This window comes from Zea mays, chromosome 7 (assembly GCF_902167145.1).
Source record: "Zea mays cultivar B73 chromosome 7, Zm-B73-REFERENCE-NAM-5.0, whole genome shotgun sequence".
Taxonomy (NCBI): Eukaryota; Viridiplantae; Streptophyta; class Magnoliopsida; order Poales; family Poaceae; genus Zea; species Zea mays.
This window is the reverse complement of record NC_050102.1, coordinates 183,189,315-183,215,119: the sequence shown is the minus strand read 5'-3', so window position 1 is coordinate 183,215,119 and position 25,805 is coordinate 183,189,315. Positions and strand designations below refer to the sequence as shown.

General features: G+C 44.2%; 2 protein-coding genes and 1 non-coding gene across 19 annotated transcripts; 1 reads left to right on the top strand and 2 right to left on the bottom strand.

Annotated features, from left to right (window-relative positions):
* Nucleotides 1–12,146: 12,146 nt before the first annotated feature.
* On the bottom strand, nucleotides 12,147–12,219 carry TRNAA-CGC (transfer RNA alanine (anticodon CGC)). The gene has a single exon. It is a non-coding gene; the product is annotated as a tRNA-Ala (tRNA).
* Nucleotides 12,220–12,496: 277 nt separating this feature from the next.
* On the top strand, nucleotides 12,497–18,335 carry LOC100279481 (uncharacterized). Of its 16 annotated transcripts, XM_035960525.1 has the most exons (12): nucleotides 12,795–13,691; nucleotides 13,782–13,833; nucleotides 14,292–14,341; nucleotides 14,479–14,654; nucleotides 15,062–15,171; nucleotides 16,027–16,107; nucleotides 16,194–16,253; nucleotides 16,672–16,749; nucleotides 16,844–16,895; nucleotides 17,009–17,280; nucleotides 17,367–17,612; nucleotides 17,707–18,335. In XM_035960525.1, the coding sequence occupies exons 6-12, from the start codon at nucleotides 16,027–16,029 to the stop codon at nucleotides 17,851–17,853; spliced, it is 936 nt and encodes a 311-aa protein (XP_035816418.1). In that variant the 5' UTR covers nucleotides 12,795–13,691; nucleotides 13,782–13,833; nucleotides 14,292–14,341; nucleotides 14,479–14,654; nucleotides 15,062–15,171; the 3' UTR covers nucleotides 17,854–18,335. The 16 variants fall into 16 exon arrangements, 15 of the variants coding, with proteins under 15 accessions (XP_020396045.1, XP_008651318.1, XP_035816415.1 ...); XM_020540456.2 differs by lacking the exon at nucleotides 13,782–13,833 and having other exon boundaries at nucleotides 12,497–13,062; XM_008653098.3 differs by lacking the exon at nucleotides 15,062–15,171.
* A 3,336-nt stretch (nucleotides 18,336–21,671) lies between these two features.
* Nucleotides 21,672–24,679, bottom strand: LOC100280522 (trafficking protein particle complex protein 2). 2 transcript variants are annotated; one of them, NM_001245899.2, is made up of 6 exons: nucleotides 24,501–24,679; nucleotides 23,349–23,467; nucleotides 22,550–22,635; nucleotides 22,318–22,379; nucleotides 22,103–22,188; nucleotides 21,672–21,950 (listed from the first exon to the last, which is right to left on the bottom strand). In NM_001245899.2, exons 2-6 carry the CDS (start codon nucleotides 23,430–23,432, stop codon nucleotides 21,858–21,860), a joined length of 411 nt encoding a protein of 136 aa, NP_001232828.2. In that variant the 5' UTR covers nucleotides 23,433–23,467; nucleotides 24,501–24,679; the 3' UTR covers nucleotides 21,672–21,857. The 2 variants fall into 2 exon arrangements, with proteins under 2 accessions (NP_001232828.2, NP_001146972.1); NM_001153500.2 differs by lacking the exon at nucleotides 22,318–22,379 and having other exon boundaries at nucleotides 22,103–22,181; nucleotides 24,501–24,628.
* Nucleotides 24,680–25,805: the final 1,126 nt, after the last annotated feature.

The window sequence follows — 25,805 nt, the reverse complement described above, 5'->3', positions numbered from 1 at the left end:
ACTTGTTAAGCGTTAGCACAGTTAATGCCAAGAGGCTAGAGCGAAGATCTTGCACAATATGATAATCACAAGAAGTTCAACACAGAGAAGACACAGTGATTTATCCCGTGGTTCGGCCAAGTACAAAACTTGCCTACTCCACGTTGTGGCGTCCCAACGGACGAGAGTTGCACTCAACTCCTCTCAAGCGGTCCAAAGACCAACTTGAATACCACAGTGTTATGCTTTTCCTTTCAATATCCCGTTTGCGAGGAATCTCCACAACTTGGAGTCTCTCGCCCTTACACTTGAGATTCACAAAGAAATACGAAGTAAGGAAGGGAAGCAACACACACAAATCCACAGCGAAATGCGCACACACACGGCCAAGAATCGAGCTCAAAAGACTATCTCAAAGTTCTCACTAGAACGGAGCTCAAATCACTAGGAATGACGAACGAATGCGCAAAGACTGAGTGTGGATGATCAAGAATGCTCTAAGGTTGCTTGGTATTTTCCTCCATGCGCCTAGGGGTCCCTTTTATAGCCCCAAGGCAGCTAGGAGCCGTTGAGAGCAAATCTGGAAGGCCAATCTTGCCTTCTGTCGTCGGGCGCACCGGACAGTCCGGTGCACACCGGACACTGTCCGGTGCCCGATTTCCTTCCTTAAATGGCGAAGCCGACCGTTGGCTGACTTGGAGCCGTTGGCGCACCGGACATGTCCGGTGCACACCGGACAGTCTGGTGCCCCCTTCCGACCGTTGGCTCGGCCACGTGTCGCGCGCGGATTCTGCGGCCGACCGTTGGCCCGGCCGACCGTTGGCTCACCGGACAGTCCGGTGAATTTTAGCCGTACGCCGTCGGCAAATTCCCGAGAGCGGCCTCTTCGCCCGAGGCAGCCTGACGCACCGGACACTGTCCGGTGCACCACCGGACAGTCCGGTGCCCCAGACCGAAACAGCCTTTTGGCTGTACACAGCCAACTCTTCTCTTCTTTCTGTTTCTAACACTTAGACAAGTATATTAGTACACAAAACCAATGTACTAAGGCTTAGAAACATACCTTTACTCTTGATTTTCACTTTGTTCATCCATGAGCATAAATTCACATTTAAGCACTTGTGTTGACACTCAATCACCAAAATACTTAGAAATGGCCCAAGGGCACATTTCCCTTTCAATCTCCCCCTTTTTGGTGATTTATGCCAACACACCATAAAGCAACTAGAACAAGTGCAAAATCACTTAAAATAAAAATAAATTTGAGTTTTATTCAATTTTGGCATATATGGATCATCCTTTGCCACCACTTGGTTTGTTTTTTGCAAATCAAACTCAAATCTCTATCTCTAAGTCAAACACACATGTTGAAGCATAAAGAGAGTCATTCCAAAAGAGATTGATCAAAGATTTCAAAAACTCAAATCAAACTCAAATCTCTATCTCTAAGTCAAACACACATGTTGAAGCATAAAGAGAGTCATTCCAAAAGAGATTGATCAAAGATTTCAAAAACTCCCCCTTTTTCCCATAATCACTACTTCTCCCCACAAGAAGCCAACTTTTGACAAAAGAGACAATGAACGAGTTTTGACAAACCAAAAACTCTACTCTACTATTTTCAAATCTTTCAAGTGGTAGCTGATCCATTTATTGCTTTGGCCTTTATTTTCTCCCCCTTTGGCATCAAGCACCAAAACGGGATAAATCTTGGCCCTTTAACCCCATTGCCTCACCAAAATCCTTAATTAAGAGCAAATGACAATAAGAGTTCATGAGATGGACTTGGAATAAGTTACCCTCTCATCGGAGTGCAGTGGAAGTCTTTCATGGTCCAAGTCCACCTTTTCCCTTTCAATTCTCCTTCGAGACTAAATCAAGCAAACTCAAGCATATGGTTAGTCTCAAAGGGTCAAGTTGTAACACATCTCCCCCTAAACATGTGCATCACTTTGCAATGGACTTGTGAGGTCCAGGGAGTGTTTGTACAACTTGAGCACCACAATAAACAACAAAATGCAGAATGAACATGATCAAAGGCATAAACACATGTATGCTAAAAATTCAATCCATGTTCCGCGAATCTAAGACATTTAGCTCACTACGCAGCCTGCAAAAGGTCTTCTCATCTAGAGGCTTGGTAAAGATATCGGCTAGCTGGTTCTCGGTGCTAACATGAAACACTTCGATATCTCCCTTTTGCTGGTGGTCTCTCAGAAAGTGATGTCGGATGTCAATGTGCTTTGTGCGGCTGTGTTCAACAGGATTTTCCGTCATGCGGATAGCACTCTCATTATCACATAGGAGTGGGACTTTGCTCAGATTGTAGCCAAAGTCCCGGAGGGTTTGCCTCATCCAAAGTAGTTGCGCGCAACATTGTCCTGCGGCAACGTACTCGGCCTCAGCGGTGGATAGGGCAACGGAAGTTTGTTTCTTAGAGTTCCACGACACCAGGGACCTTCCTAAGAATTGGCACGTCCCCGATGTACTCTTCCTATCGACCTTACATCCAGCATAGTCGGAATCTGAATATCCAATCGAGTCAAAGTTCGACCCCTTTGGATACCAGATCCCAAAGCAAGGTGTAGCAACTAAATATCTAAGAATCCGCTTCACCGCCACTAAGTGACACTCCTTAGGATCGGATTGAAATCTAGCACACATGCATACGCTAAGCATAATATCCGGTCTACTAGCACATAGGTAAAGTAACGATCCTATCATTGACCGGTATGCTTTTTGATCAACGGACTTACCTCCTTTGTTGAGGTCAGTGTGTCCGTCGGTTCCCATCGGAGTCTTTGCGGGCTTGGCGTCCTTCATCCCAAACCGCTTTAGCAAGTCTTGCGTGTACTTCGTTTGAGAGATGAAGGTGCCATCCTTGAGTTGCTTCACTTGGAACCCAAGGAAGTAGTTCAACTCACCCATCATTGACATCTCGAATTTCTGCGTCATCACCCTGCTAAACTCTTCACAAGACTTTTTATTAGTAGAGCCAAATATTATGTCATCGACATAAATTTGGCACACAAACAAATCTCCATCACAAGTCTTAGTAAAAAGAGTTGGATCGGCTTTCCCAACCTTGAAAGCATTAGCAATTAAGAAATCTCTAAGGCATTCATACCATGCTCTTGGGGCTTGCTTAAGTCCATAGAGCGCCTTAGAGAGCTTACACACGTGGTCGGGGTACCGTTCATCCTCGAAGCCAGGGGGTTGCTCCACGTACACCTCCTCCTTTATTGGCCCGTTTAGGAAAGCGCTCTTCACATCCATTTGGTACAACCTGAAAGAATGGTGAGCGGCATATGCTAGCAAGATACGAATGGACTCTAGCCTAGCCACAGGAGCAAAAGTCTCCTCAAAGTCCAAACCTGCGACTTGGGCATAACCTTTTGCCACAAGTCGAGCCTTGTTCCTCGTCACCACTCCGTGCTCGTCTTGTTTGTTGCGGAACACCCACTTGGTTCCCACAACATTTTGCTTAGGACGAGGCACCAGCGTCCAAACTTCATTCCTCTTGAAGTTATTGAGCTCCTCTTGCATGGCCAACACCCAGTCCGGATCTAGCAAGGCCTCTTCTACCCTGAAAGGCTCAATAGAAGAGACAAAGGAGTAATGTTCACAAAAATTAACTAATTGAGACCGAGTAGTTACTCCCTTGCTAATGTCACCAAGAATTTGGTCGACGGGATGATCCCTTTGAATCATCGCTCGAACTTGGGTTGGAGGTGCCGGTTGCGCTTCTTCCTCCATCACATGATCATCTTGTGCTCCCCCTTGATCACACACCTCTTGTTGATGAACCTGTTCATCGTCTTGAGTTGGGGGATGCACCATAGTTGAGGAAGAAGGTTGATCTCGTTCATCTTGTTCCTGTGGCCGCACTTCTCCAATCGCCATGGTTCGTATAGCGGCCGTCGGAACATCTTCTTCATCTACATCATCACAATCAACAACTTGCTCTCTTGGAGAGCCATTAGTCTCATCAAATACAACGTCGCTAGAGACTTCAACCAAACCCGATGATTTGTTGAAGACTCTATACGCCTTTGTATTTGAGTCATAACCTAACAAAAACCCTTCTACAGCTTTGGGAGCAAACTTAGAATTTCTACCCTTCTTCACTAGAATGTAGCACTTGCTCCCAAATACACGAAAGTAAGATACATTGGGTTTGTTACCGGTTAGTAGCTCATACGATGTCTTCTTGAGGAGGCGATGAAGGTAGACCCTATTGATGGCGTGACAAGCCGTGTTCACGGCTTCCGTCCAAAAGCACTCGGGGGTCTTGAACTCTCCTAGCATTGTCCTCGCCATATCGATGAGCGTCCTGTTCTTCCTCTCCACCACACCATTTTGCTGTGGTGTGTAGGGAGCGGAGAACTCGTGCTTGATTCCTTCCTTTTCAAGGAACTCCTCCACTTGAAGGTTCTTGAACTCGGACCCGTTGTCGCTCCTTATCTTCTTCACTTTGAGCTCAAACTCGTTTTGAGCTCTCCTGAGGAAGCGCTTGAGGGTCCCTTGGGTTTCAGACTTATCCTGCAAAAAGAACACCCAAGTGAAGCGGGAAAAGTCATCAACAATAACTAGACCATACTTACTTCCTCCTATGCTCAGATAGGCGACGGGTCCGAAGAGATCCATATGCAGCAGCTCCAGGGGTCTTGAAGTGGTCATCACATTCTTGCTGTGATGCGCTCCTCCCACTTGTTTACCTGCTTGACAAGCTGCACAAGGTCTATCCTTTTCGAATTGCACGTTAGTCAAACCTATCACGTGTTCTCCCTTTAGAAGCTTGTGAAGGTTCTTCATCCCCACATGTGCTAAGCGGCGATGCCACAGCCAGCCCATGCTAGTCTTAGCTATTAAGCATGCATCTAGACCGGCTTCTTCTTTTGCAAAATCAACTAAATAAAGTTTGCCGTCTAGTACACCCTTAAATGCTAGTGAACCATCACTTCTTCTGAAGACAGACACATCTACATTTGTAAATAGACAGTTATATCCCATATTGCATAATTGACTAACCGATAGCAAATTATATCCAAGAGACTCTACTAAAAACACGTTAGAGATAGAGTGCTCATTTGAAATTGCAATTTTACCTAACCCTTTTACCTTGCCTTGATTCCCATCACCGAATATAATTGAATCTTGGGAATCCTTATTCTTGACGTAGGAGGTGAACATTTTCTTCTCCCCCGTCATATGGTTTGTGCATCCGCTGTCGATAATCCAGCTTGAACCCCCGGATGCATAAACCTGCAAGGCAAATTTAGGCTTGGGTCTTAGGTACCCAACTCATGTTGGGTCCTACAAGGTTAGTGCAAATATCCTTAGGGACCCAAATGCAAGTTTTGTCTCCCTTGCATTTTGCCCCTAACTTCCTAGCGACTATTTTCCTATCCTTTCTACAAATAGCAAAGGAAGCATTTAAAGCACAATAAATTGTAGAAGGTTCATTCACTACTTTCCTAGGAACATTAACAACATTTCTCCTAGGCATATTGTGACCAGCATTTCTCCTACCAACATTTCTATCATGCACATAGAAAGAACTAGAAGCAAACACGTCATGAGAATCAAAATCATCATAAGCATTGTAACTCCTATAAGCATTTCTAGTTTGTCTTTTATCATGGTACATAAACGCATGGTTCTTTTGCACACTACTAGCCATAGGGGCCTTCCCTTTCTCCTTGGCGGGAATGGGAGCCTTATGGCTTGTTAAGTTCTTGGCTTCTCTCTTGAAGCCAAGTCCATCCTTAATTGAGGGGTGTCTACCGATCGTGTAGGCATCCCTTGCAAATTTTAGTTTATCAAATTCATTCTTGCTAGTCTTAAGTTGGGCATTAAGACTAGTCAATTCCTCAGTTAATTTGGAAATTGAAATTAAATGATCACTACAAGCATCAACATCGAAATCTTTACACCTAGTGCAAATCTCAACATGTTCTACACAAGAATTAGATTTACTAGCTACTTCTAGTTTAGCATTTAAGTCATCATTAACACTCTTTAAAGTAGCAATGGTTTCATGACAAGAAGATAGTTCACTAGAAAGCACTTCATTTCTTTTAACTTCTAAAGCATAAGATTTTTGTGCCTCTACAAATTTGTCATGCTCTTCATACAAAAGGTCCTCTTGTTTTTCTAAGAGTCTATCTTTTTCATTCAAGGCATCAATCAATTCATTAATTTTATCTACTTTAGTTCTATCCAATCCCTTGAACAAACTAGAGTAATCTATTTCATCATCACTAGACTCATCATCACTGGAAGAATCATAAGTGACATTGTTTTGATTACATACCTTCTTCTCCCTTGCCATAAGGCATGTGTGACGCTCGTTGGGGAAGAGGGATGACTTGTTGAAGGCAGTGGCGGCGAGTCCTTCATTGTCGGAGTCGGAGGAGGAGCAATCTGAATCCCACTCCTTTCCGATATGTGCCTCGCCCTTGGCCTTCTTGTAATGCTTCTTCTTTTCCCTCTTGCTCCCGTGTTCCTGGTCACTATCATTGTCGGGACAGTTAGCAATAAAATGACCAAGCTTACCGCATTTGAAGCATGATCGCTTTCCCTTGGTCTTAGTCTTGCTTGGCTGTCCCTTGCGACCCTTTAGTGCCGTCTTGAATCTTTTGATGATGAGGGCCATCTCTTCATCATTAAGACCGGCCGCCTCAATTTGCGCCACCTTGCTGGGTAGCGCCTCCTTGCTCCTTGTTGCCTTGAGAGCAATGGGTTGAGGCTCATGGATTGGGCCATTTAATGCGTCGTCCACGTACCTTGCCTCCTTGATCATCATTCGCCCGCTTACAAATTTTCCAAGAATTTCTTCGGGCGACATCTTGATGTACCTAGGATTTTCACGAATATTGTTCACCAAGTGAGGATCAAGAACGGTAAATGACCTTAGCATTAGGCGGACGACGTCGTGATCCGTCCAACGCGTGCTTCCGTAGCTCCTTATTTTGTTGATAAGGATCTTAAGCCGGTTGTATGTTTGTGTCGGCTCCTCGCCCCTTATCATCGCGAATCGTCCGAGCTCGCCCTCCACCAACTCCATCTTGGTGAGTAAGGTGACATCATTCCCCTCATGAGAGATCTTGAGGGTGTCCCAAATCTGCTTGGCATTGTCCAAGCCGCTTACCTTGTGATATTCGTCCCTGCATAAAGAGGCTAGCAACACAGTAGTAGCTTGTGCATTTTTATGGATCTGTTCATTAATAAACGAAGGACTATCCGAGCTATCAAATTTCATTCCACTTTCCACAATCTCCCAAATGCTTGGATGGAGAGAAAATAGGTGAGTACGCATTTTGTGACTCCAAAATCCGTAGTCCTCTCCATCAAAGTGAGGAGGCTTGCCAAGTGGAATGGGGAGCAAATGAGCATTTGAGCTATGCGGAATGCGCGAATAATCAAAAGAAAAGTTTGATTTAACCGTCTTTTGTTTGTCATAGTCGTTGTCGTCGTTGTCCTTTTGGGAAGAGGAAGATTCGTCGCTGTCGTCGTAGTAGACGATCTCCTTGATGCGCCTTGTCTTCTTCTTCTTCCCTTCCTTCCGTCTATGGCCCGAGCCGGAGTCGGTAGGCTTGTCATCTTTGGGCTCGTTGACGAAGGACTCCTTCTCCTTATCGTTGATCACGATTCCCTTCCCCTTAGGATCCATCTCTTCGGGTGGTTAGTCCCTTTCTTGAAGAGAATGGCTCTGATACCAATTGAGAGCACCTAGAGGGGGGGGGGGTGAATAGGTGATCCTGTAAAATTCAACTTATAGCCACAAAAACTTGTTAAGCGTTAGCACAGTTAATGCCAAGAGGCTAGAGCGAAGATCTTGCACAATATGATAATCACAAGAAGTTCAACACAGAGAAGACACAGTGATTTATCCCGTGGTTCGGCCAAGTACAAAACTTGCCTACTCCACGTTGTGGCGTCCCAACGGACGAGAGTTGCACTCAACTCCTCTCAAGCGGTCCAAAGACCAACTTGAATACCACAGTGTTATGCTTTTCCTTTCAATATCCCGTTTGCGAGGAATCTCCACAACTTGGAGTCTCTCGCCCTTACACTTGAGATTCACAAAGAAATACGAAGTAAGGAAGGGAAGCAACACACACAAATCCACAGCAAAATGCGCACACACACGGCCAAGAATCGAGCTCAAAAGACTATCTCAAAGTTCTCACTAGAACGGAGCTCAAATCACTAGGAATGACGAACGAATGCGCAAAGACTGAGTGTGGATGATCAAGAATGCTCTAAGGTTGCTTGGTATTTTCCTCCATGCGCCTAGGGGTCCCTTTTATAGCCCCAAGGCAGCTAGGAGCCGTTGAGAGCAAATCTGGAAGGCCAATCTTGCCTTCTGTCGTCGGGCGCACCGGACAGTCCGGTGCACACCGGACACTGTCCGGTGCCCGATTTCCTTCCTTAAATGGCGAAGCCGACCGTTGGCTGACTTGGAGCCGTTGGCGCACCGGACATGTCCGGTGTCCCCTTCCGACCGTTGGCTCGGCCACGTGTCGCGCGCGGATTCTGCGGCCGACCGTTGGCCCGGCCGACCGTTGGCTCACCGGACAGTCCGGTGAATTTTAGCCGTACGCCGTCGGCAAATTCTCGAGAGCGGCCTCTTCGCCCGAGGCAGCCTGGCGCACCGGACACTGTCCGGTGCACCACCAGACAGTCCGGTGCCCCAGACCGAAACAGCCTTTTGGCTGTACACAGCCAACTCTTCTCTTCTTTCTGTTTCTAACACTTAGAGAAGTATATTAGTACACAAAACCAATGTACTAAGGCTTAGAAACATACCTTTACTCTTGATTTTCACTTTGTTCATCCATGAGCATAAATTCACATTTAAGCACTTGTGTTGACACTCAATCACCAAAATACTTAGAAATGGCCCAAGGGCACATTTCCCTTTCAGGGTGTTTTAACTTTACGTATAGAAAAGATACCAAAGCTCTGGTGCTAGGATATTGTACGAAGTGGCCAACCGTTTGGACTAGATAGTGGTTTTACATGAAAGCTAACATCAGCGCAGGGAGAAGTTTAAGGATACTATGATGAGCCAAATGAGATTAAACTTTGGCTTAACAAGGCTAGTTTGCAATATGGGTCTGGGCTTACCGACGCAAGTGACACAAGTCACCTTCAGCACCGTGATTGACCACATCAGTACTCGAGACTTAGTATAGGAATTCCTTGCTAACAAGGTATTCTCAATACTGTCTAGTTGGGGATGCCAAAGCCGAAGGAGGGAGTTGATAAAGGAAACTTTGTAAGATTGTCATACCGGTTCAAGGAACATGCTATGTTCAAAGGCCCATGTGTCGAATGGTTGGAAATGATCGAAGAAATGTGCAATGAAATTTTGGGCAAATTTACGAAGATGGAAAACCAATTAATGACTACAGCCTTCGGCAACCGAGAAAAACGTAGGTTGAAAAGAGTTAAGGACGCCATGCAGTCTGAGTACTCGGACTATCCGAAGATTTCAGAAGAAGTTGCTGGTGTGAAGAGTAAGAGGACTGTTAGTGTTATGAAGAGACAGGCGATAATATATGTTGAAGAGAAAAAGTGGAAAGTGTTGGCTATGAAGCCAAAAAGAAAAGAGGTTGAGTAAGGGGAATCCTCTCATTCGGGGCCATAGTCCCCTACCACAAAGAAACGAAAACCATCTAAGTTTGATCACGCTAGCAAGAAGCCTCTGAAGCTATTGAAGAATATTACTGAGACCCCTTCAGCCTTATCTATCGGTGCTACGAAGATACTAGAGGTAATGACGCGACCCTTACCTTGCTCTACATTGAGCCCCTTGGGGTCAGATCTGACTAACCCGTTGCTGACGATGAAGGACAAGAATGTCGAAGGGGAGACATGTAAAGCTCCTTCAGAAACGGTCGCAGAACAACCAACAAAGGCGCGACCCGAAAGTGTTCCGTAGAAGAAGCACCGAATAAAAACGGTGATGAAAGATATTTGTAGAACTCTACCGGTGGAGGCGAAGAAGTCTTTAGTTGTGGGGGAAATGTTGGAGTGGATACAACCATTGGAATGGGTTAAGATGCCGAAGATAACTGTGAAAGCCGTTGTTTCTAGAGCGTATCCCAAAAAGACAAAGACAGGTCCGACTAGCTCATCATTGATCAAACCATATCCAATAAAAGTCCGATTACGTCGTTCAGACGTGCCCTTCCTCTGAGGCATTCCAGGCGGCATAAGGAAGGAGAGGGGCCAACAAATCTATGAGGTAGAAGGAAACCTCGACAAAACTATCATTAGGGCAAGTTTGGGAGCAAGTGGAATAAAGAGGTGAAAGCCGTTGTTTCTAGAGCGTATCCCAAAAAGACAAAGATAGGTCCGACTAGCTCATCATTGATCAAACCATATCCAATAAAAGTCCGATTACGTCGTTCAGACGTGCCCTTCCTCTGAGGCATTCCAGGCGGCATAAGGAAGGAGAGGGGCCAACAAATCTATGAGGTAGAAGGAAACCTCGACAAAACTATCATTAGGGCAAGTTTGGGAGCAAGTGGAATAAAGAGGTGAAAGCCGTTGTTTCTAGAGCGTATCCCCAAAAGACAAAGATAGGTCCGACTAGCTCATCATTGATCAAACCATATCCAATAAAAGTCCGATTACGTCGTTCAGACGTGCCCTTCCTCTGAGGCATTCCAGGCGGCATAAGGAAGGAGAGGGGCCAACAAATCTATGAGGTAGAAGGAAACCTCGACAAAACTATCATTAGGGCAAGTTTGGGAGCAAGTGGAATAAAGAGGTGAAAGCCGTTGTTTCTAGAGCGTATCCCAAAAAGACAAAGATAGGTCCGACTAGCTCATCATTGATCAAACCATATCCAATAAAAGCCTGATTACGTCGTTCAGACGTGCCCTTCCTCTGAGGCATTCCAGGCGGCATAAGGAAGGAGAGGGGCCAACAAATCTATGAGGTAGAAGGAAACCTCGACAAAACTATCATTAGGGCAAGTTTGGGAGCAAGTGGAATAAAGAGGTGAAAGCCGTTGTTTCTAGAGCGTATCCCAAAAAGACAAAGATAGGTCCGACTAGCTCATCATTGATCAAACCATATCCAATAAAAGTCCGATTACGTCGTTCAGACGTGCCCTTCCTCTGAGGCATTCCAGGCGGCATAAGGAAGGAGAGGGGCCAACAAATCTATGAGGTAGAAGGAAACCTCGACAAAACTATCATTAGGGCAAGTTTGGGAGCAAGTGGAATAAAGAGGTGAAAGCCGTTGTTTCTAGAGCGTATCCCAAAAAGACAAAGATAGGTCCGACTAGCTCATCATTGATCAAACCATATCCAATAAAAGTCCGATTACGTCGTTCAGACGTGCCCTTCCTCTGAGGCATTCCAGGCGGCATAAGGAAGGAGAGGGGCCAACAAATCTATGAGGTAGAAGGAAACCTCGACAAAACTATCATTAGGGCAAGTTTGGGAGCAAGTGGAATAAAGAGGATTGGAAGTATTAGAATCCTTCACTATTTAAAATTAAAAAATGAGATATTCTAGCCCCTTCACCCACTCCATTACCCTTGATCCCAAACAAGCTCTTAGAGGGGCCAAAGGAGTGGTCACATTCATGCACTTAACTATGTAACCCTCCTTGTATATGATCACCCATTGGTAGGATCTTACGTTGTTGATGGGATCTAGCGTCGTCGACATGCGGAAGAAAGGTAGCAGTGGACATGAGTGACAAAGGCAATACTATTTTTTGTGTGAATATTTTGAGCCAAACTTAGTTTGGAAAAAACATTATATGACAGCAGCCGAAGTTATCTAGCTAATAATTCCTCCATCCTAAAATAAGTAATATTTTAGGTTTGATCTAATTCAAAATATTTAAAAAAATGATAAATTTACATAACAAAATATTTATGATACCAAATAATTGTTATCAGCCTTATCACGAAATAATTGTTTATATGAAATCTATTTGATTTCGTAAGTGTATGGTCTTTTTCTATAAATGTAGTTAAACATAAAATGATTTAAGTTAGTATAATCTAAAATATATTTTTTTTAGGAATGTAGCGAGTAAGACGGATCCGTTTGGATCCATAACGAGATAGTTTTGCATCTGCAGAAAGAAAACTTGCTGGGGGGTTTAAAAATTGGCTAATAGGCAAAAAAAAATGGAGGTGCGGGGAATCGAACCCCGTGCCTCTCGCATGCGAAGCAAGCGCTCTACCATATGAGCTACACCCCCTTTTGTGTAGGTTGATACTAACTACATATATTAACTATATATTTGTTGCACTACTAAAATTTGTAAAAAAACAAAGATGCTGCTTATGTATGTATGTATTTATTTAGTAGAAATAAAAAAAATCTCGTGTTTCTTCAGCCCGTGACGACGTTGACGTTGGCGAGGCGTTTGTCCAGCCATCGTCTTGCGCCTTTGCTGCACAAACCGCCAGCCCCTTTTCATTCATATCCGTTTTCTTATTTTAGCCGGCGAAAACGGCCAGGCGGAGGCCCTTGACTTGCCCGACGATCACACGGCCTCGGAAAGCGATGCAGCAAGCAAAGCTAGCTAAGTGGAGTGAGTCGAGTGGGTTTCAGGTGCGCTGCGGCGGAGTTGGTTGGTGAGGAGGGAGGAGGAAAGCGAGCGGCGAGAGGCGACCCACCTACTAATCCAGCCAGCCAATGAGTCCCCCGTTTCATCACGCAACGCCAACCCACACCAACGCCAACCGGACCCACCCACCCCTCCCGTCCGTCGCATACCATCCCATCCCACCCCCGTGCGCCGAGTTCACGGCCGCCACCACCACCACCACCACAACCGATTACACAAGGCCACGCGGCTTCTGGAAGCTTCCCTTGCCTTGCCTTCCCTCTCAACCCAAATCGCCACGGCTCCCTCCGCCCGCAAGCGCCCTCGGCACGACCGCCGGATTCGCCTCTGGGTGGGGTTGGTTTTGTCTCCCCCACCACCCACCCACCCCTCTCCTCTCCTCTCCTCCAAGGCTTGGCTTGCCTCGTGTCGTGTGTCCCTCCACCGCCCGCCATGCCGACGAGGCTTGCCCCCCACCGCCGATCGCACACGGTACGCTCGCTTCATATCATGCTCCTCGCTATGAGCTCCTCCCGTTCCTTTTACCCTCCTGTCGATTTTCACCACTCGCTCTCTGCAAGAGTGATTTGCTTGTGCGTGTTATTAATTAGTTAGTGCTACAACAATCATGAGACACTGCTCGATGCAAGCTCCTCCTGTTCGATTGCGGGAATGGAAGTCAACTCACATGCGAATTCGGAGGTTCACCTCGCCTCTCTTCTGCTATGCTGCTATTGCTAGCCAGTAGCCATGCCATGCCAAGACAAAAGCAGAGAGAGAGAGAGAGAGAGAGAGAGAGAGAGAGCGAGCGAGCATCTGGGGGAAGAAGGGGCGGGGCTCGGGAAGAAACAGAACAGGTCAGCGTTGGCGGGCTGCCCGCTTCCCAGCCGTTCGATGCAGCTTCGACGGCCGCGATCTCCCCAACGGACGGCTACTGTTGCACGCACGGGGTCGCCCAGTCAGAGATCAGAGGAGAGGACAGTTGCCGAGGCCAAGGCAGCCCACCCCGCCCGCCGCGCCGCTTCTTCATTCCCCCACCACACGCCATCCCTTGTCCGTCTCTCCGTCCTCTCCTCCCCACCCTCGCCCTGCCCTCGCGCCCGCCGCCGCGCACACGCCAGGTTCTCCTTCCGCCGTTAACAAGCACGCTCCATTTCCAACTAATTCTCTCTTACCCTTCCGCCTCGCTCTTGGGGCCGCTGCAAGTGCAGATCCGTCTAGACTGACTCCGATTGGTTTCGGCTTCTTCGCTTCTCCTTCTCGGTAAGGACGCCCTAGCTTGCTTCGACTACCTGTTAGAGTTCCTCTGTGTCTCCCCGTTCTTCCGTGCGAGTAATTAGGCCCAAAACCCCTCTCTCTGCCCCCCACCTCCCCACTCCGTCCAACTTGCGATTCCTGTTGCTGCGCGGTTGGTAGCCTAATAACAGCAGTGGATTTCTTCTCGCTCAAAAAAACACCAGGGGATTTCTCACACGAGTTCAATTCAACCGTATCCCCTTGTGCCCTTCCCCAGCGCGGTGCCCCACGTCTCGCCGCGCAGGCAGTGACTGCCACTGGTGTGGTAGCTGTAGCATCGCGATACTTGCTGTGTGCCCCTCCGCGGCTTCGTATCCACACGAGTACACCAACGTGCACGCGTGCTTTTTTTGTACGCATGTGTTAACTTTGGAATCGTACTTAAGTTTCCTAATATAGAAGGGCCCCTCCTTTTTCTCCTGCAGGTCATATGATTGCAATGAATCCTGACATGGTACTACTGTCTTGGAAACAAGTAAGCTGCCAAAGTGTGTGTTTGCACTGTGTCATTACTCGTGTGAGATGAGATCACAACAACTACAGTTAACGATTTTTAACAGAATAAATAATCTTCTCTCTCTCTCTCTCTTTTGGCCGCATGATAAATACTAGCTTCCACCAACGGTCGATCCTGTGAAACACTAAGACACCCGTTGCCACTGGAAAGGAGAGAGCAAAGTGATTTGCTGTCTCCTGGCGATCGTTGCTCGTGAGGCCTAGTGATGGCAGATGCTAGCTCAAGGACTGACACCTCAATTGTTTTAGACGACAACGACAAGAATCATAGGGTAATTCCCCCCACCCCCATTTTCATGTTCACACGTTTCATAGCATTCTTTTCAGCAGATATTACAAATTGGCCATTGGGGCATCACATCTATATATTTTTCCATATATTATCTTTACAGTAAATAGATATACGACTATGCTAGTAGCCTAGTACCTTAAGTCTATCACACTATGCCTACCACCACCAACAATAAAACCTTTTAGCTCCAAACAAGTTATGGTAGGGTAGAGTTAAAAACCTAACAAAATTCACAAGTCAAGGTTTAGACGAATGAATAGTTGTTTTTCATGCACCCCTATTCAATACTAAATCTTTGGGTATATCCTATTCTCCAAGTTGTCTTTTACTGTCTTTTTCAAACTTCGGTCTTCCTCTTCCTCTCATTTTATTGCTATCGCGTCTTAGGATCTCACTACGCATTGGCACCTCTGAAGGTCTTCGTTGGATATGACCAAACTATTTCAACCAATTTTGAACAAGCTTTTCTTCAATTAGTGCTACCCCTAGCCTATCAGGTATATCGTTAATCCGAACTCGATCCATTCTTGTATGACCATAAATCCATCGCACATGTGTCTTTCCACAGCACTTATCTATTGAACATCCCGTCTTTTTAGGCCAACATTCTGTACAACATAGCAGGTCTTATAGACATCATATAAAACTTACCTTTTAACTTTTTTGGTTCCCTCTTGTCATACAGAACGTTAGATGCTTGACGCCCCTTCATCCATCCTGCTTTGATTCTATGACTACTGGCTAACATCTTCATCAATATCCTCATCTCTATAGTAATGATTCTAAATACCTAAATGTGTCCTTCCTAGGTACTATTTGACCTTTCAAACTAACATCCCTTTTCTCATGTGTAGTGCCGAAATCACATCTAATATACTTCGTTTTAGTTCTACCGAGTCTAAAAACCTTGGAATTCTAGAGTCTTCTGCCACAACTATATTTTCCTATTTACTCCTGACCAAACCAACTTTTATTAATTAGCACTACATCATCTGCAAAAAGCATACACCAAGGGATATTCCCTTGTATGTCTCTTGTGAGTTGTGACCTTATCTATCACCAAGGCAAAAAGGTAAGGGATTAAAGCTGATCCTTACCATTGCTAGATATTTGAGTTGATATTTCTCAAGTATCAAATTAGTGGAGTTGAGGCTGCGACATTCTGCTTCACCAATAATCTGCTTAAGATATCATCTCCCTCCATAGAGATAGTCGCGCCCTTTAACCTTGAAAAATCCATCACTGTTCTCAAAAAGAAAAAAAGAAATTCCATCACTGACACACATCTATATAAGTTGAAACATTTTGAGCGCCTAACTGATGTTATATTTATGCTTAATATTTTTTTACAGATGGAGAATGGAAGTGGTGCGGTTGTACCTTCTAATTCTTCAGATAGGTCCGACAGGTCTGATAAACCTTTGGACCAAAAGGTAATATCGTGGTTCCTTTTTCTCAAGTTCTTATTTAACCTTGTATTGCTTGTTATTAATTGCATTTTTGAATTTTCATATCTTAGACAATGCGACGGCTTGCCCAAAATCGTGAGGCAGCAAGAAAAAGTCGGCTGAGGAAAAAGGTATCACTAAATTTCATCTGTATTAGAACAAATTGAGATGTTCTTTTTTTGCTTGAATGAAGCGTTATTTGGATATACGCATGATGGCATGACTAGTTTTAGTAATGTAACCAAAATAAGCTGGTTATCTAATTTTATTTGTTGCTTTTTGCTGATATGCTGAACTGCATGTTATGTACTGTAGTTTCATGCAATTACAATTCCTTTTTCTTTTCTGTGATGTTTAATATTCGACCCAAATGCAACAGGCAAAAGACCGCTTCTTCATGTAATACATACTCCATTAAATTTTTAATTGTTCATGCATATGCAATTCGATTGTGTTAAATAGTAGCATACTTTATACAAGTTTATTCCTTTTCAATTCTTATTAGGCCACTAAAAAAACCTAACATGTTTCCTTTTTGATCTGGTGAAGGCATATGTGCAGCAGCTGGAGAGCAGTAAGCTGAAACTTGCACAACTGGAACAGGAACTCCAGAAAGCTCGCCAGCAGGTAACTCTGTCTTGGATGCATGTACATTTACGGAGTGCTTGGAAAATAGTACCTTTGTGCTGTTATTTTGACTCTTTGAATGTTACGCTTTCAGGGAATCTTCATTTCTAGCTCTGGAGACCAAACCCATGCCATGAGTGGAAATGGTAATATTTCAATTCGTTATATCTGTGCGTTTCTGGATTTGATTAGTCTATCTTGATTGAATGCTATCTTTATCTCTAGAAGTGCATCTGAAATTATAAACTTGTTGTTGCAGGAGCTTTGACTTTTGACATAGAATATGCTAGATGGCTAGAGGACCAAAATAAGCAGATAAATGAGTTGAGGACTGCAGTGAATGCTCATGCAAGTGATAGTGATCTACGACTTATTGTAGATGGCATAATGGCACACTATGATGAAATATTCAAGGTCAAAGGTGTTGCTGCAAAGGCTGATGTGTTTCATATACTTTCAGGCATGTGGAAGACACCTGCTGAAAGGTGCTTCCTATGGCTTGGGGGTTTTCGTCCATCTGAGCTTTTAAAGGTGAGCATTGTCAGGCTTCGTTTTTTTTCTGTGTCCTCACTGGAAATGCAAGGTTGCTGATTTGTCTGCATAATGGAAAATATCAGCTCCTAGCGAATCACCTCGAGCCTCTAACTGAGCAGCAAATGCTGGGTTTGACCAACCTCCAGCAATCTTCCCAACAAGCAGAGGATGCGTTGTCACAGGGCATGGAAGCACTGCAGCAATCTTTGGCAGAGACTTTGGCTGGATCTCTCGGTCCAGCAGGTTCTTCAGGAAATGTGGCAAACTACATGGGTCAGATGGCCATGGCCATGGGCAAACTCGGGACGCTAGAGAATTTTCTTCGCCAAGTAAGCATCTACTTTGTATCTTTGTGGGGCGGTACTGTTTATTTGGTTTTGCTGCATAAGTTTCGAATAGTAATTATGTTTTATTTATATGCAGGCCGACAACCTGCGACAGCAGACGTTGCATCAAATGCAACGTATCCTAACGATCCGACAGGCTTCTCGTGCTCTTCTTGCAATCCACGACTATTTTTCACGATTGCGCGCTTTAAGTTCTCTGTGGCTTGCTAGGCCACGTGAATAACGAAGGGCCGTCAGTATTTTGAGTTCCCTCTGCCTTACGGTGCTGCTGCGTCGTTCGCAGCGATGCATCACAGATCTTTGGTGGTACTGTTTTTGTTGTACAATTACTTTTGGCCGCTGCTTGGTCCAAATTGTACTCAGGTGGGTGTACAAGTAGGTCAATATAATCCTGTAAGTTATGGTGATTTATGGGTGTGTTAGCAATGCAATAATAATTAGAGAGGGCAGGATCAGGGTTTCTGTTGTTTGTACTGGTTAGAGATTTAGTCCTAATGTAACTTCCTGGGACATGGGGGGCGGAATGGGAAGAGAGTAACAAGAATCTTCCTTTGGTTACTGTAGTATATGTTGGTATTGTTGCATCCCATTTTCTCATTTTGCTGTTAGGAGAATGATTATTCTGTCCATTTGTGTACTTTTTGATTAATGTTGTTTGTAGCCCCAACATGATTATGGATATGACTGCTAGTTCATTCCCATTCATACCACTGCAGTAGCTGGCCTTATTATTAATATCATCATCCATACAAGAGCAGTGGTTGAAGTTGAAGGCGGCATTCCTGAACCTCTACACTAATGACGGACGGGACTAGAGATGTTCTTGATCCTCGATTTCCTAAAAATTCCCCTATTAGGGCTAGTTTGGTAACTCCGGATTCCTATTTTTTCAAGAAAAAATGAATTAATTTCGCTTGTGAAAAAATGAAAATCTCATAGAAAAATGGGGTTTCCAAACTTGCCCTTAGATGATAGGAATATGGAAGTTTCTTTCCCTACGGAAATATAATTAGGAAAAATTCTTCTCTCGATGGGTAAACAGGGATAAGGACATAGAAACATTCTCCATCCCGTTTCTCGCGGTGATTCGTTAAATCTACATGTGGCGATGCTTTCGTGGACGTTAATAATAAAAATAAATAATTACCTGGTTAAAAGATTACTCATTGTATAAATATATTCATTATAATAATTTTTTATATTTAACAATATGTATAAATAAAAATGTTTTGCATTAATAACAAAGAATATATATCATAATTATAATTTAATTGAGGACGGGGAGGTAGAAGGGAGCTGTTGAACCAAAAAAAAGTGTACGCTCTATGCAACAACATGGATAGGGGAGGGGGGTGCAGCGTTGAACACGGTCTAAGGCTGTGTGCAGCGGCTCCCCTCCCCTCCTTTAGGGGCAATATTACCCGCTACGAGCCACGGTGTAGTCCCCTAGATAGGATATAGTGTAAGGGGTAACCTTCTCTCTCCACAGATCTGGAGGCAGCCACCGTCTTCCTTTTGCACTGTTCGCCGTTGTTTTGTGTGCACTTGAGTGTTTCTTAGTTGGTAAAAAATAAGAATGGATGATGAATATATATGAAAAATGATATTTTATGGTAGTAGTGGGGGTATAGGGAGAAATTTTAGGGGGGACAGCTGTGGGATATGAAAAAGTAGGGGATGAAATGTTGGCGATGTAACGCAAAAAAGTGATATAGAGGGAGAAATTTAAAGAAAACCGTTGCGGATAGACTAAGGCTGGGCAGCGCATCCATGGGCTAGCTACCCTTCGTTTAGGCGACACTATGGGCCGTCCAGAACCAGCAACTAGAGATGGCAATGGGTACCCGCTACCCGAAATCCGGTGGGTTTTTGCTCTATTAGGGTATGAGTTTGGGTCAATTTCTCTACTCATATGTTTGTTAATGGGTTCAAATGGAAATCCAACGGGTACGTGGGCATGTGTTTGTTCTTCCACTACCCATACCCGCAAACCCATGGGTTTTTAAAACCCACCTTAAAATCAACATTCCTTATAAATATGTCTCATAATATTATTAATTGAATATGTTCTAATTGAAATAAACTTCATGTAACAAATTTTTGGCTAAAATTAGTTATCACTTGTTCCTTTTATGCTAGCTTATTAATGTATTGATTGTCATTTACATGATGAATTATTTTTTATGTTGATGTTAGTGGGTATGGGAAACCCGTTGGGTACCCGAAATCCGCATGGGTATGGGTTTGGGCAAAATTTTATACCCGTCATGGGTATGAGTTTTTTAGCGGGCGTATTTTTTCTTCGCGGGTATGAGTTTGGGCAAATAATACCTAGCGGATTTTTACCCATTGCCATCTCTACCAGCAGCAACAGTACAAGTGTGTTGCATAGTGACCTGCCAGAAAGGTCACGACAGTCGCCCTCCTTGCACTCCTTGCGTGGTTTTAACTTTTAAGTGTACGTCGGTATTGAAAATGAAAAATTAGGGTTAGAAAATGATATTTTATAGTTATAGTAAAGTATTTGGAGAGTAGAAATGGCTGCGGCAAATAAAAAAATAGGAATAAAATCTTGACGACGTGGCACAAAATAAGAGATAGGGAGGGATTAAAAAAAACCCGTTGCGAACCGTTTGAGTCGCGAAACTGCGGCACTGCACGCCGCGGCGAAGTTGGCGCCGTGTCGGAAGCTCACGCCCGACGACTCCTATCCTAGGCCTAGCCTCTCACCTCACACCATTGATCGTACGTACGTATTGCACAGTGCACGCACGCACACACCTTCAATTCGAGCCATGCACACGTAGCCAATCAATGCAAACTCAAGGGATCATCAAATCACGAGGTAGCATGATATGACACATGTAATTAAGGATATGTTTGAAAGCAACCTAGTTTTTAAAACCAATTTTTTTCTCTCCAATTTCTAGAAACTAGTTTATGAAGAAAAAAAATAGTTAATAATGTTTGAAACCCAGTTTTTAATAAACCAATTTCTATTTTTTTTATAAGCCTACCCTCCCTCTATTTTAAATAATGGTGAAAATAGATGTAAATACTATAAAATTGGTACCTTAAAGACCCCTCAAGAGATTGGCTATAGATACCTTAAAGGCGGTTGCCGAGACTTGCCTTGACAAACTTGTCAAGCTTAGCACGTTACTCGTATTAATAAATTAGTCTCTACGTGTTTAACCTCTGATGCCTGGTTAATTATATTATTAAATTAGTCCTTGCGTGTTTGATCATAGAACTAGCCCGATCCTTAGTCTTTGTATTCATCCTTTGAAAACTAGAATTGATTATGCTTTGAAAACTAAAACCGAATCATGAAAACCATAATTGTCTAATCAACCAACGATATCAGCATGATCTGCAAAATACAGGTTAGTCCTTAATAATAATTTATCGTAGTTTTTAATCACAAAATAATCAACTAGAGAACTAGATACATTTATAAACCGCTCGTCGATGAATCGACATATATGCTTTGTTAATTGCTGGGTCTGTTTTCTAAAGGACATGCGACGAATAAGAAAAAAAAAACATATGGTCTTTTAGACGGCATGTATAGGCCCTGTTTGGCATAGCTTATTTTCAGCTTCTTCATAAATTTAAGCAGAAGTTCTGCCAAACAGCTAGCTTCTGCAGCAGCTTATCAGTTCAGCTGCTTCTCAGAATACACTAAAAGGAGCCAACAAGCAGAAACTGCTTTTCACCAGCTTATCAGATAAGCTGCTTTTTTAACAAGCAGCTGCTGTGCCAAACAGGGTCATAGATAGATACGTAACTACATTGACACGTAAAGACGGTGTCATGCAATAGAGGACCTAACCTACAGTCTGCACCAAACAATACAAGACGTGGATGCCGTGACACGCAGGTATACATCCGAGAGACCGGCGTGCCAATGGTCAGTCTCCACGCAAGCACGACCACAGCAAGCCGACGCCCTAGCTTGGAGGCTAGCTATCGTACCGGTACCGGCTCATGGGTGGTGGCTCGTCGTGTCGTGTGTGTCAGCATGCTGTTCTTTGACGGAACACGCTTTGTTTATTATGCATAACAGGGACAGGCATTTATGCAAGGATAATCTGGAGCAAAGGGGCATTTTATGCGCGGAATATATCAAACAAAAAGAAAGCCTAAAAAGATCGAAGCGAAACTAGCTCAGCCTTGTGCTTACGAGATGCAAAGCTTAGGAAACCCTTCATGCATGCCCGTGTATTACAGGTACTTCCTTGCGAGGGCCCTGACCTTGGTATCAAAATGGGATGATGTGATGCGAGAGCCGGGCAGGTAAAGCGGGTTCAGGAATATCTGCATGACACCATACAAAAATTTACTGTACATATATTACCATACAACCAAACAGAGAATTGTAAGTTGGAACAGAGCTCATGCGTATTTCTAGAATACAGTGGGGAGGAATTCTCCTCCTAATTGTTGATGAGCGGCATTTGCCTTATTACCTTGATGTAAAGCTCATGGACCTCTTGAAAAAAGCTTTTTATTCCATCTTCACTGCGTGAGTCATGAAGCAACATGAATCTGGTATGTGCCCCAGTTAGAGTTAAAGAAAGTATAGTAAATCTATGATTAAACTTTGGAAACCAAACATAATGAGACATAGGCAAATGTCGTTTAAAACAACAATACAACTATCATCGCTTTTTTAAAAGGATATGACCAGCAGTTACATAAACAGACACCACAAGGTCATTGAATCTATCAACTGACTTCAGGGACCTGGAAAAAATGTAAAAACACACACACACATACACAAAAGTCTCTAGGTAAGGTGCACCATAAACGGTACGGTATATAAGATGCTAGAAGAATAACTTTTGGGATGTGATTTCATTCTTTGCCGACAGCGCGTGTGGCACAACAAAATACAAAACCAATGAAATACTCACATTGCATTTGTGGTCCATGCTAGGTCCTGAACAACATCTAACGCAGCATGCAGGATAAACTGATGGTGATAAGACAAATCCTCTTTCTACCACGGAAAGGAAAACGTCAAGGTTAGGCATAGACTTTAGTAATTCAGTGTGGATATGCTGCTCAAAAAAATAGAAACCCTGCCATGAAGGATCTAAAGTAAAGCTACAATTTTATATATCTGTACCACTGTGAGGCACATCACAGTTTTGATCTCAACGGAAGAGATTTTAGAGAAGTAAAACATCACATTAAACATCTTAGATTTTGCTGAGTAGGGACGGATATGAAGAGCCTTATCCAACATAAACTAATTAGTAGGGACGGATATGAAGAGCCTGATCCAACATCACTACTCCCTCCGTCCTAAAATAGTTGACGTTTTAGGTTTCGACACGAGAATTTAGGACAAGTAAAAAAAATATGTGGTGCACAGAAAATAACAAGAGGGGTAGAGAGGAATAGTGATAGAGATATAGTAATGGAGAAGGAAAATATGTATTGGGAAAAAGAAAAAGGTGCATTGGAAAGTGAGAATGACAACTATTTGGAGATAAATTTTGAATCCTATAACGTCAACAATTTTAGGACAGAGGGAGTAAGTCAACCCATTGACTATTTGGTATTTCCACACCAGAGTTTCTTTATCATATCAACAGAGTGACATGGTGCACATCTTACAGAAAAAAATGCAATGATATAGATATGCCAGATAGCTAATTATGATCTGAACCTATTATACAGGAAGCACATGAAGTTCAAGGTACATACTTTGGGTGCAGATCCAACTTCTGCCTCGTAGATTGGGATATCATTCTTACTGACAATTATTACAAAGCATGCTGTACTCGCCATTCCAATCAGCACATAGAAAATTTTCCCTCGGATAACTTCAGAGATTACAAATAAAAGAACGATAAAGATAGTTAGAATGAAACAACATTCAGTATATAAACAGGTTATCCAAAAAAAATTAACACAACCCAATATCCTAGCTCCATAGGGATGGAATTATACATTTAAAACAGAGCATGGACAAATGATTATAGATGGTCAAAGACACATAAAAACTACAATTCATCATAAATGGTAGTCATATTAGATTGCCAAATACACGTAGAAACTACATTTCATCATAAATGGTAGAGATATTAGATTGCCAAAGACACAGAAACTTTTGTAACAAGAACTCTGGAACACTTATGTTTTGGTTCTTCAGAGTCAGGTTTTCTTGTGTTAGCGGCTTGCAGAGATGGTACATGTTAAGGCCCATAAGGCCCACACTACTATTGGCTATATATACTACAGTCCTGTGGACTTTCAGTTATGGATCTCAAATTTGTATCTGCCCCCTACTTCAGTTCACTGTGGTCATTTGTTTCATGTGCTGAGATATTTACAAGGGACAAGCTCCAGATTTTTACAATATGCTTCTTATAGCCCCCTTCAGCTTCATGCTTACTCCGATGGCACTTAGACACTTAGACGAGTGATCCCACTGAACATCGCTCTATTACTAGTTATTGTATTTTTCTTATATCCTCTCCTAATACTTGGAAATCAAATAAGCAGGCAGCCATATCTCGATCTAAGTACTGAAGCAGAACTTCGAGCCCATGTATGCTACACCAACTGCAGCACCGAACTACAAATCAGAGGCATTATCACGCTGATGCGGTAGTCAGGTACAGATCACAGGTACTGACACATACATGGCTTCTTGTTTTTAAGCATTGTAAGTAATGGATATATGAGCTCACAACTACACGTGGCCATGTTTATCTATGGAATCCATCACAGTTCTGTGCCAGCTTGAACCAATTGAACAAGCAATACAGATTCAGATCCGAATACGAATAGTATGTTAGGGTTTGGGCGCACGGTTTCCGACAGCAGGAAGGGAAGGCCTAAGGGAGGGTGTACCTGGTGGGTTATCGTCACCGGCGAAAGGGCCGAAGTAGCGGCGAGCCAGCGACGGCCAGCCACTGCGGAATGCCTGGGTGGGGTTCAGGAATCAAAGAGACGGGACAGCAGAGCGAAGGGGAAGTCTTTACCCCCGAGGAGTTTCTCAGTAAAATTGTGCACGGGAGAGTTTGAATCTTGGGCTACACAGTAACACTCACCAAGCCGTATATACGGATTTTATAAAAAAAAGTAGAAAAAAATAAAACCGGTCTAACTGAGCCTAACTTGATGTGTCACACCTGAAACCGAGATAGGAGTTAGGACATACTAGATTAATATTGTCGGTACTCAAAATCAGGGGTACTCTCTCCTACAGCATGAAGACACTATACCATGCGACGTCCCTTAGCCACGCGGAGAACCGCGCCTGACCCCACCAGATGGGCAGGCCAAAGGGCGCCACGTGGCAGGGAAAGACACCACACCCCAGTAAGGCCGGACCCCCACAGAAGGACATCGAACCCCTATATACGAGTCCGGAGCCTTCGGGTAAGTCCGAACTCCAGCAGGGTCCCGGAGCGAGAAGGACCCTAGTGTGTGCAGGGGTCCGGCGCTGACACGTGTGCGGGCCTTGCCTCCGCTTCCCGCTCAGACGGGGATCCGCTGCTTGTGGCCCATGACGTAAGCTACCGGGCCGACCCTGACGAGAAGTCGTGCAGCCCCTGCATTTATTGAGGAAAAGACGCGCCGCCTGCCATTGCGCTGACGGGCGACGTGCCCTCTCTGCATTAAATACGTCCCGTCCCATTCGTTGGCAGACGGTGTCAAGTTCATCCAGCAGGGCGAACAGTGCGCCCGTGCCAGGCGGCACCCTATACTCGTCTTCTCTTCCGCAGGAAGCTTCCCCTGCACGCCAAGGATACGCACCTCGAGCGACAGAGCACAAGAAGATTGCCTCGGCAACAAACATTAGAGGATCCAAGCTCTATATTCGTTATGTCCCTGGGCCCACATGTCGGGGCCCAGTCCTTTTGTGCATGCCCCCCTTCAGCTATAAAGGGGGAGGCATACGACGTTACAAAGGGGGGCTCTCAGACCTAGCTTTAGACAGACACTCATAAGTTCATACAATCTCCGTAAACAGTACATCACACAGTGGAGTAGGGTATTACGCTCCGGCGGCCCAAACCACTCTAAACCCTCGTGTGCTCTCGTGTGTTGATCCACCAGCCTCGTAGCAAGCAAAACGCTTAGGTCCCTCCTCTCTTCAGGATTTAGGGCGGGTGCAATCCGCCACCCGGTCGGGGAGATTTCCTCTTCGAC